General features: G+C 38.1%; 1 protein-coding gene across 1 annotated transcript; it reads right to left on the bottom strand.

Moving 5' to 3' along the window:
• Positions 1-4,348: 4,348 nt before the first annotated feature.
• Positions 4,349-11,453, bottom strand: YOD1 (YOD1 deubiquitinase). The gene is made up of 2 exons (XM_081824914.1): positions 11,094-11,453; positions 4,349-10,062 (listed from the first exon to the last, which is right to left on the bottom strand). The coding sequence occupies exons 1-2, from the start codon at positions 11,434-11,436 to the stop codon at positions 9,359-9,361; spliced, it is 1,047 nt and encodes a 348-aa protein (XP_081681040.1). The 5' UTR covers positions 11,437-11,453; the 3' UTR covers positions 4,349-9,358.
• Between the last annotated feature and the right edge of the window lie 755 nt (positions 11,454-12,208).

Genomic DNA, 12,208 nt, shown 5'->3' with positions numbered 1-12,208 from the left:
TGAGCCGAAATCAAGAGTTGGATACTTAAACAACTGAGCCACCCAGGCACCCTAGGATAACTTTATTAAGTTATACATTGATTCCATTCATGCACATGTTCATTCATACAAATATGTAATGAATATCCACTATGTGCCAGTACATTGTTAGGTGCTGAGAATACAATCGTAGTAAGGGAGAACTGGTCCCTGCCCCTGTGGACAAACTATTTGGGGACACACATATAAAATGAATAAACAAGTAAAATGTGGCAAGTATGCCTTCAGGTAAGTGCTTAATATAGCTTATTGATGATGCAAATCTGGATCCTTGCTTGCTTCTAAAAACTTCATCTAATGTCCCTCTTTTCCTGTGTATCACACTATGGCCAGACTGGCCTGGAAAATGTTTCATTTCCTCCTGCAATATAGGGTTTGCAAATGCTATACCCCTTACTTGGAATGCTCTTCTTACTCTTCAAATGACTAACTCCTATTCATGCTTCAGGTTTCAACTTAAGTCACTTTCTCAAAAAGACTTTCCCAGATTCACCACTTTTAATTAGAATCTCCCCCGCCCCATTATTCTCCTCATAACACCTGTATTTCTAATTTTTTATAGCATTGTTTGTGTCCCCCAACCCATGTATACCCAGCACCTAGGGCAGTTCCTGCAACTTAGCATTCAAAAATGCTTATTGAATGAATTGACTATCCTTCTCAAATCCTAAGGTATTTGACAACATACAAAAAATAGCTCAATAAGGGCTTGTTAAATTAAACTGCTTAACAATTTATCATGGATAAATTATGACTTTAGTTGCTTACAGCCAAATCCAAGATCATTTTCTCGGTTTTCATTGTTATAGATTAAGAGTAAGAAAAATAAGGCTGGATCATAAAGGATGGATCTAATGGGAAGGGTCACTTTGGCAGAAGTCAACATAATTCAGAGTCTGTTCTGTAGTTTCATTGGTTTAAAACCTTGGTTTGATCAGTTTACTCCATAATATTCAAGCTCCAAGAGAAGTAATTCAAGCCAATAAAATTCCTAAGAAAAAGACTTATCAATTCCAATGCAAAAGAGTTAAGTCATAGTAGAAGAAAGTTTGGAATTCTAATAGGTGTAATGTCCCATGCACAATTAGGATGAGTAATTTTGTGAAATATCCTATATAATAGACTCTAAAAAACTATTCTTATCCCAGATGAGATTGGGCACATTCAGGGTGGTATGGCTATAGACAATTATTCTTATTCCATAAGGGACATATTTTCTACCTAATTCAATATAAATATCCAACAGAATTGAAATGAATTGTGCTAGAAATATTCATGGTTACTTGAAAAAAGTCTGGGCCTTTTAAAAAAAAAAAAACACTGACAAATTCTTACTATATTCCTCCACCATTGATGACAGAAAAATCATATTACATCATTTGCTTCATACCTGATATTTCCAAGATTATTTCTCCTCCTCCTTCTCTTTTTTAAATACAGATTTTATGGCAGCTGTTTGTTTATCATGTGAAAGGTGCTGCTGAGGACTTCCATATCCTGTAACATTGTACTAGGTAATTCAAACAAACTTCCCTTGCTGAAGCAGTGGGGATCTAAAAATATAGTGCAGAATTTGAAGAATTTCCGGGCTTGGAACAGGGTGAGGATAGAGGTCAGGTGTGGGGCACCCAACATTTGGGACTTTTCCCCTGGAGATATTTCTCTATTCCAGAATGGGTGGCTGAGATCCTGAGGGGTGCTTCTGACAGCTTCATATAAGCAGGGGATCGGGGATTGGAGTCCAGGATCCACCAATGGATGGGATCTAGTGAACCGCCCCTTGCTGTAGGTTGGGAACTCAAAGAGCTGCGCTGGAGGAGTGAGCATGAACTCTTTCAACACCAGCTGTGTCGGACTTACTGCTGTGCTGATATCTACATGCTCTACTTTATGAGCCAATTTAGGGATTATCAGGAATAATTTTGTCCATACTTTGTATTTAACTTCAGCATTGACTGAAGTAAGCTTCAGTAAGCTTCAAACTTCAAATTCATAGCTTTCAAGACCAGGGCAATTATTCAATTGCAGGGCTTTAGAACATGGCTGAGTCACTGTGACACCTGCTCTAATGTCTAAAGATTCGCTAATGAAGCCCATCAATTGAATACGGAGAAATGCCATCAATAAGATCAGAAAACTCTTCTTGGTGTACAGAAGGAATTTTAGAGGACAGAAAGGCAGAGAAGCAGTTAAGAGGCAGTCACAAAAGCAGAGAAAGGATTTGTTCAGAGCTTGTTGCTCATGAATTCTTCACTTTTTTTTTTTTTTTTAAAAACTCACACATAGGGAAATCATAACTTTAGTGAGCTTAGGGAAGTATGTTCATGATACCCTGGCACTTGATTCCATCAGATAAATACCCTCAAAATTATCTATAAACATAATACAGACAAAGGCAATCCACGTTAGAACCAATTTTTTAAATAGGAAAAGTATTTGAGATGCCTATATTTCTATTCCTGAACCTCTCATTTTCGACTTAGAGATATAGTAAGACAAGCATAGTGTATACTACTGCCAAATATGTAAGTCCTCTCTGTAGCCTCTGCTGGATTACTAAATCAGCACAAGGCACTCCTTTCTAAACACTAATGGGACGGTAGAGAGGAAAAAACAAATCAGAGAAAAACTGTTTTTCTCCGAGAGAAGAAATTCTTTTTTTAAGTATCTATTTCATAACTAGTCCTTGAAACAAAATTTTCAAGATGTCAGGGACCTAATTACTTTTAGCTCTATTTCTCACAACGCAGGAGGCTTATCACAATACTTGAGCTTCAAGTATTTGTATTAGGTTTTCATGGTAAATTTTATTTTGCAATATTCACCCCTTATTGGTCTCAGTTCTTTCCTCTATAGAGCTTTAGAGAATAAATCTACTTCATCTTTCACACAATGCTTCCCAGAATGTGAAGTTGTCACATCGACCTGAGATCTCGTTTCTCTTCTCCAGTTCCCTCAGCTGTCACGTATGACAGTTGCCAAACTTTAGTTTTTCATTGTTTTACATGTAAAACCCTCATCCAAACCCCCAATGCAATGTGACTAAAGCAGTTTACATTAATACTATTGCTTCCTTTTTTCCCCTAGATTTTTTAACTATTAAAATGCCACTGTTTCTGTGGCCCAAGTCACATCACCCTTTTGGGATAGACTTTGAGTTAAAATATCATTGCTATTTCATCAAATCAACTACAGAGCCAGGTTTTACCTGTGTTGGACTCACATAATAGACTGTTTTAGAACTTCAGGGCAGGGCTTCACATTTAAGAATATTCAATCCTGGGGTTTTTCAGCCTGTCGAGAGTTTTGAATTGTCATTCATTGTACTATCAGTCTCTTCTGGATATATAAGATTTTTATTTATTTACTTATGAGAGAATTTATATATTTATGTTATCTGTAAATTTAATGACTGTCTTTAGCGGATTAAAAGGGATTGCAGGAAGCCAAGGACATGGGACTGACCTAAGTCATCAGTGGTCTCTGGAAGTTGATACAGACTCATTTAAACAACTGTGGTTATAATGGTAGTTCTCAAACTTTATCATGCATCAGAATCAGAACAGATTTTTGGCCTCATTTATTTTGGATTTCTGAGAATTTGCATTTCTAACAAGTTCCCAGGTAATATGATGAGCACACTTTAAGAAGCATTGCTTTATGGGTATAGCTAATTGTTCAACAAGCTGCCATCACACAGCCCATGAGACTCCTTACAGACCTTTTAATGAGGTTTGACTTGTCTTAGATTTATGCTGACCACCTCCCTCCCCCAAATGTATTTTGTCCTGGTGCACAAACCACATCATGGTTCCACTTCCAGAATTTTTAAGCTTCAATGAGAAGGAAAGGATAAGTAGTTCAAGTTAGAGTCTAAATTCCGGTCAATTCTAGTAACTCCAGTGTTGTTCAAGTAAGATTAGAGTTCTCCCACAGAGATGTTGCAGTATCCAAACAGATCTAAGATCATGTAGATCTTAGTCTATTATAAATGAAAAGGCACCACTTAGCCTTCCCACAATTACTCAGCAGTAGACACTGACTTTACACCTTTCGGGAGCTGACTGTATACCCGAAAATTTGGAGTCAAGGAAGGAAAATTTCAAATGCCCTCTGGTGTCAAAAAGAAGAAAACATGTTTAGTTACTCCTGTCAAAGTCATTAAGATTCCACCTACAGAGTGAGATTTGGCAGATGTTGGTACCCTATTCAAAGCAGTGGTCCATTAGCTTTTGGTAATGAATATGTAACTTGAGTGCAGCGGCTGTTCACTGGTCCTGTCCTCACCCCAAAATATGCTCAGACAACAGTATTTTCACTTCATTTATTTCTTCAAAACAAATCACATCATACAGCATTAGGTATTTAAAATCATAGACCTCATAAATAAAATCACTTCATCTCAATGACAATGGCAAAACCACACAAAGTTGTACAAAATGAAATCAGACATTTCCCAGGTGGCAGCAGTGCATTAACTGTGAAAAAGATGCTGGCAAATAGACAAAAGAACACTTTTAAAACAAGAAAACACTGTCCATCTTAATGAAGAAAGATATGCCAAGAAACAGAACTTCCTTCTGTTTTGCCCTTACCTACTACTTTTTCAAGTCATGTTCTAAGCTCTAAATTTGACAACCCATGCTTTCCTTCTTGCTTCAGGAAATCTCCACATCGCCTCCATTCCATCAAGGAGTGGAGGAAAGAGAGGCCTACTATCATCTCTATCCCTTTTAACAAACTTCTATATATTTATTCTGCATTTTAAGCTGAGTTCAATACTTCTTTAAAGGGAAAAGATTACTCTTTGCTAAGGAAATTATATTTCCTGTAAACAGCTTGAGTCATGAATGGCACCCAGGTGAATTGGAAACCTGACAAGAATTAGGTGCCCTGGTCCTTTTAAGTAACTTATGGGTTACAACTTACTGCATATCCTATACCAGGTCTAAGATCGGGCTCATGTAATCTTAACCAAATCATATCTTCACATCCCTAAGCTCCTAGATATGGGTATTTTTAAAAGACAAGTATAAAAAGGCATCACAGCAAAATGCTTCTATTCATGGTTTATACATTAATGATAAGCTTCTCAGTTATGGTCCTGCTACATTCTATGCCAAGAAATGGGTGAGGAGGGTTAGGAGGACACAATGCATTGCTTGAGAAATTTTTCAAAAAGCGTTATTCATGACTAAGGAATGTATCCAACTGAGCACCTCTTCTGTTTAAGTGGTACTTTATCCCCCTTTCTCTTCAATCTAAAATAGCAATCTCCTTTAAATTCATATGGACCAAGACCTAAATCAGCACCCCACAACTCAGTATCAATGCAACAATTTCTTCAAAGTCAAATATTCAAAGCACTGTAAACAAAATGCCAGCTAATTTTTGGAAAAGAAAAAAATAAAACCCTTTCCCACAATCAGGCAAGTTTTATAGCCTAAGTTGAATTAAATGTGTTGAAATATTATAACTCTTAGTAAGAAAACATCTTTAATGAACTAGCTTATTCAAATCAAGTGTTTCACTTTAGACTTAAAAATGACACTTTTAAGGCTAGGAAATCAGCTCCCTTAAAGTAAGTTTGCTTGGAAACAAATGAAGAGTTTTAAGAATCTGATCTTTTCCAAATTGGTAGTCATCTTTGTGCTACAAGGACAAATTTGAATACTGCACTGTACAATGAATGAGAAAGAATAATCACATTATAGAAACAGGTAACTTTTTGAATGCTAGGGCACAGAGCATGCCCCTATGTTACTGAAATCAAGTTCCACTGTTATCAAAAACCAGAATGTTGTACCACTGGATACACTATACATTGATGGCAATTGTTGATTAAGAGCTGACTGTTAGCAGCTCAAGAATTACATTTTAATGCCTTTAGCAAGATCCCTGGAGAGAGCTAACATGTAAACTTTTACTTCGTATTTTTTTTTAAAGTGCTGCAAATAATAACAAACGTGTGTCTCAACACATGAAAGAACACAAATCTTAATATATGAAAGTTTAAGAAGGCCACCTGATCCATAAAGAAAACAATTATTCTGCTAATTTTACATACTCCTCATTCTAACTTTTTCAAAAAAGACACAGAAAACTATGGTTAGCTAGGGCAACTCGCAACATATATGTTTTAACGCCTACACAGGATAGAAAGCATATGCTAGATAAGCAAGTTGGGCATGGGCACTTAGGGGCATTTATAGAGAGATAACACATTAATGCATTCCTGATAATGACTTTGCTCGGGCTTGAACTTCACGGAATAATCAACTGGCATGATTATATTAGTTTTTGCCAACAGGGTCAAGCTGACCAGCAGCCAAACTTTCAAGGGTACCCCTCGACTACGCTCATTTTTCATGGAAATAATAATATTAATAATATTTCATGTGAAATAATTAAGAAATCAACTAGGAACAATTACAAAAGATGTACCACACTGATGTCCTTATATGGCTATCACATCACAAAATTCCCAGGGATAGTAATTTTAACCTATGAAAACATTCTACCTAGAAGTGCATCTTCACCGCCCTACACCGGATCTCTAAATCCAAAGAAGAGTAAGGGAAAGAAGAATAAGAGAAAAGAAGAATGGGGAACAGGAAAGCACAATCTTCATTCATTCAGCCACTAATGTAAACTCTCCTCATCTGAATTAAAAAACTATTCTTGCATGGCACTCAAAAAAGGAATAAACAGGAAGAAGGGTTTCATTCTGCTCAAGTGCAAATTTAAGAAAAAGTTTTGATCCTGTTGCAAGTACTAACTCCATAGTTTTCAAAATTCTGAAGATTAGAATTTACATACATTAATAAACTAATTTCAAGACTTTAATAAGTGCAGTAAAAAAACCTTTAGATTCTGTGAGGTTTACAAACTTAAGTTTAGAAAGAGCACAAGTTTAGGTTTTGAATCCTCAATAACTAAATCAAATTGTCTGCAAATAATGCATCATCTTGGATTTTCCATGCTCAGAACATTCAAGTCCTAGTGCTGAATTTCAGCAACTGATTAATTTATAACTTATTACTGAGAGCCATTTGACTGAGTTACCGACGTCCAGTTGGTGAATGGACAACCTAGGTAACAAGTAAAATAGAGTAAGATCACCGGAATAAATACTTGACACTTGCTAAGAAGTATAAGCTTAAACATGGGAACAAAAACACTGAAAATGAAGGGGTTTAATTTTATAAAATATCAGGTTCTATTTCTATTTGTTAAATTAATCCATGTAGATAAAATATACTTAAAGTGACAGAAATTTATGTTGGAAAACATATCAATATCTGCTTGGTACATTGTAAATTACCCAATAAATATTTGTTGCATGAACAGACTTCTCTAAAATTCCAGTAAGCAAATGTCAAGTTTGGCTCCTGAACTAGCTTTATGCATAATGACATGTAAAGCTCAATTTGATGGATGCTACCCAGTGATATACTCTTAACTTCTAGTCTTAAATGTAGTTATTTTCTGGGGGAAATAAGAGATACAAAAATCTTTAGACCGAAATGACAGCCAGGTACAAAGAGATCTTCAAACATATTCATTTGTATATATTATGAATTCCAAACATTAAGTATCGCAAGCTCACAAGTGCTATTTTTAAGGCTCAGTAAAATAGAAAATTAAATTCTTTTAAGTTATACTGACCATAACTTATAATGCCTAAAGCAGCTATTCACAAAATAGGTACTCAAGAAATGTCACCTAATAATTTCAAGCATACTTTGTGAATTCTTCCTTAAAGGAACTTGTCCACTAAATTGTTTACATGCTCCTTAATTTTATATGGCCACCTCCACCAAGTGAAAGTGCTAAAAGTAAATCTCAATTTTAAAACATTCGCCAAGAAGATATGCTGAAAGAGACAGAAGTGCTTTAAAGTATACCATTGGTTTTATAAATGAGATACTTCATAAAAAAATGAGACCAGATAACGAAACTACACATTAAGCCTCTTCACATTTTGTGAGATAATACATAACAAATTATAATTTAGCATCCCTGATCTTCAGAAGAATTAAGAGGTAGAAAACTTTTATCTGGAAGATCTCAGAGTGAAGCTAATTTTAGAGGGTGTGCCTTGCAGTTTAGCCCACCAAGCAAATGACTACACGTCTAATATTAGGAAGAAGCAGAATTTCAAAAAAGCTGAATAAGGCAAGGATTTAAAAACTGTCGTATTTTGGAAGTGAAACAAATTCACTCAATGTTATTATCCCAACTACTTTAAAACTCTTCAAAAGTCAAAGTAAAAGATTGTAGATAGGCAAAGTGCTAACTTGCAGAAACGTGAAATTATTCAAAAGAGCATTAGTGGCCAGATAAGGCTAGCATGGAAAAAAATACTGTTTAGGTAAACAAAAGATCTCACAAAAACCAAATCAAAGCACAGCATTATCATTTTAGACGAAGGCTGTTTTTTAGGAGTTGGAGAAAAAGCTGAGGAAGTTAATCCCTCCAGACAAATCTTTATGTAAAAAAACAATAATCAAGCACTCAAATTTCAAGAAACTTCAATTAAAAAATAAATACCCTGCTTAATTTAAAATTTTTATCTAACGTGACAAACATCAATAAATGAGTTGCATTAAAACACGAGGCCAACGGTCTTTTAAAGCTTTAGTAAGCTGCTCAGGCACCTTTTCCCTCATACATTCTACTTTTATACACTAGAAATCCTAAATTGGGCACTATCAGTTCCTTAGGTAACATTCTCAAGGAACACACTCATCCCTGTAAAAATTGCTTGTAATGTACTTATAACTGGTTAAGTACACATTTATAAAGTCTACCAAATTGTAATATAAAATCGGTTTTGACAATTCTGAGTATCTTCATTTGAGGAATCAATTCAGAATTTAGAAACTATTAACTCAATCAGAGTTTTTAAAAGGACTCAATTATGGAGACATTGTGGTTTAAGTCCAGTGGCCTCTAGTGAGGCCTTCCGCATTACTCAAAATATGAAGTTGTTTTCTTCCACAGGTTAATGCTGCTGAGTGCTAGTTTATAGTACTAAAATTCAAATCTTCAGGGTAATGTCAGTAGGTAGCAAGGACCACCTATTCTGTCACCCCAGCAGAGAAAGGGCATGTATCACCACTGTAGACACACATCTGTAAACTTGCACACTAATTTTAATCTTAACAAGGAATTTCAGTGTCTTAGTGGTTTTAAGTTAAAAAGACGGTTCAAGCATTGTGTCCTTTTGTTCTTTAGGGTTACGAATAGCTTATTGGAAAACCCAGAGCCTTCTGGATCTGTGAGGTAGTAGGCGGCAATCCTCATCATGCATAGATCACACTTCTCCGAAGTTGGTATGGCCTGTCTCCTTGGCATGGTCCCTTGCTTCTGCTTGTCCAGTTAATCCCTTCTGACATACCATGCATCTCAGGGTGAAGCGGTTTACATCAGTAAATTGTCTCTTTCTTCTAGCTTCGTCTGCTAATTCCAGTGCTTGTACAAGAACAATATCATCATTAGAGGAGAAAATGGTCAGAGGCGGGGTGTCTGGGTCAGGGAAGTTACGCTGAAGCGGATCATAGTGGATGCCATCATATATAAGCAGGACCCTTTTGGTGTATCCTGCATCTTCCCCAAAACGATCAATTCTTACTGTCTGTGTATCCACTACACATATTTCACACTGATAAAATTTAGACAAAATTGATATCTCAATAGCTCCTCCCCAAGTATCATCCCTTTTGATCCAGTCACAGTACTCTTGATTTGTTTTTCCCAGGATTGCCTCACTATAGAAGTCTGGATCACTTGCTACAATTTGTGCTATGAGGCGTCTCATCTCAGGGGCACAAGCTGGATTCAAGACTCCTCCTTCTACAACATAATATACACTGGTAAAGAGACAAGAGTTGTCTGCTGGGACCACAGTTCTGCTAAGCACAGGCAAAGTTTCCCTGACGTAACTAGGAGCACCATGTTTTGTAAATGCAGGTGAAGTTTTGGGCCTGGTTTGGTCTTCTTCAACGATCAGCATGTCGCCTGTTAAAAATAAAACAAATCCAGAACTGCAGAGAAATTACAGATGAAATTGGTTGTTCACTAGCCAAGTTTGTAAATTACAAACAGAAGGAGTTGAAGTATAAACTGGGTTACTAGGGAGAATACAGCTTTGCAAACAGGAAACCAGTAACACTTCTTGTTCACTCAATCTCCATAAAGATGAAAACAGAACGAAGAAGAAAAACATTTTAGGCTGCATACCAATTTAGTGAAGGATCCCTGGTTATACACCTTTATACTTACTTAAAAAGATACATTTCAAGAACAAAATTTCCTTAATGCTTCCTCTCTGCATTTTAAAAGCACAAATCTTCCAAAAAGTGTTTACCCTAGACTACACCACTAGGGGGTTCTCGTTCTTCTGAAACTTAACATATCCACCCTGTAGTGTTTACAGGATCCTTGATACAACAGCTGAAAGCTTTTAATGATCAATATTGCTGTTCAAGTTTTAATATTGGACAGAAGTAACTGCAATTGTTTAGAATCTGAAAGGGACTCCAGTGGATGTGTAAAACCATACTCTACAATGAGTATACCTATTTATCTAAGTATATGAGAAGGTGATTGCAAAAACCAACTGGCGAACCAAAAAAGAAAGTGTCCTGAATCCTTCAGATCTGCTATCTTCTTTCACGTTATAAGGGAAAGAGCCACCAGGACAGAAAAAATAGATCTTATTTTTTTAGACTTTTGTAGATGCAGAAGGAAAACAAAATGAATGAGACGTTTTCAAGGTAGGCTAGGAAACAGACTGAGGAAGGGGGGACTCCGAGGCTTTGGGCTTCTCATATAGGTTGGGCCCTCCCTGTCTCTTTCAACCATATATAAAATCAAGGAGTTGCTAGCCCACACTTGCCCCGGCCTCCGTCAGAGTTCTCCGTTCTTTCACCTATCCTTATCCCTGTTCTCAAACCCCCCAAATGACCCACAGACCAGTTCTCTGTTCTCCCCCACGCTCTTCTCCGTCCTCCCAGGGCTTTCCCTGGTCCCAGGCTCAATTCCCTCACCTGACTGGATGGGCAAATCCCCAAGAATGGTATCCTCGTTGCTGAGATCCAGGCATTCGGGCGGGTATCCGACGAGGATTCGCTGACAGCCGGGGGCGATCCCGGTGATGGCGGCAATTTGGCCCTGGAGTTCCCGCACTCGGGTTCGGCTAGACAACCCCTGCAAAACATGGGTGCCATCCTTGGCCTTGCAGCGGAGCCGCCACATCGTGTCGGTCCAGCTGCCCACAGGCCAGACACCCGTGGGGCCAGCTTTGGTCCCGGCAGCAGGTCGGCCGACGCCGCCAGGGCAACCAGCCGCCGGACGGACTCCAAAATGGCCACCCTTCGCCGGACCAAACATCGCGAGAAATCGCGGGTGGCCACAGATCTCGCGATACTTTCTGGCAGCGTAAGTCTTAGCACTTTAAGAAGCGCGAACTCTCTTAAAGTGACAACTAACTCACTGCAGCCAACGCCAGGGAGCCAAAGGATGAAGATTTATCCGTTTTCCTAAAGTACAAGTGGCTTTGTTACCTGTAGAATGAGTGAGGTGCCTTGTGCGTTGGCAGCATATATGCCCAAGGAAAGAGGGCGGAGGAAGGAGTTCCTCAATCGGGTACATTGGAATGTAACCTTGCACTTAGTGAGGTCGGAAATTATTAAATTGGAGCTTCCAGACTACACCTGGAGAAACAGAGTCATAGTTCAGAACGCAAACGAATGCCAAGAATGGTCAGTGAGTCAAAAGACCTGTCAAAAACAAGCAGACACTCGTGACTAGGAATCATGGCTGCAGCAAACATTGACTCATTGAGGTTAAGGAAGCCGACTGGCCTTGCCACCTCGACGCTGTAACTTGAAAACGTCCATTTGCCACATCAGAAAGCGCAGTACGAGGTCAGCATCTGGGCCTAGGGCAATTGCTACATTTGGGTGGTAGCAGTATAAGGAGGAGGAAAGAAGAGGACTAACGTGTGACATCCGGATTCCAGTTCAGGCCCTGGGCTTACAGATACGAAGACGACTCCATTCCTGCCTTCAGTACTACAAGTACTGTCATGGGGAGAGAGGGTGGGGTGTAAAAGGTACATAACCATTGAATTTCACAGCCACGTGATAATGCTAGATTATGT

Source organism: Leptonychotes weddellii, chromosome 6 (assembly GCF_054177405.1).
Source record: "Leptonychotes weddellii isolate Sample4059 chromosome 6, ASM5417740v2, whole genome shotgun sequence".
NCBI classification, from domain to species: domain Eukaryota; kingdom Metazoa; phylum Chordata; class Mammalia; order Carnivora; family Phocidae; genus Leptonychotes; species Leptonychotes weddellii.
The sequence above is the reverse complement of the archived record's forward strand: the minus strand, read 5'-3'. Positions and strand labels throughout refer to the sequence as shown.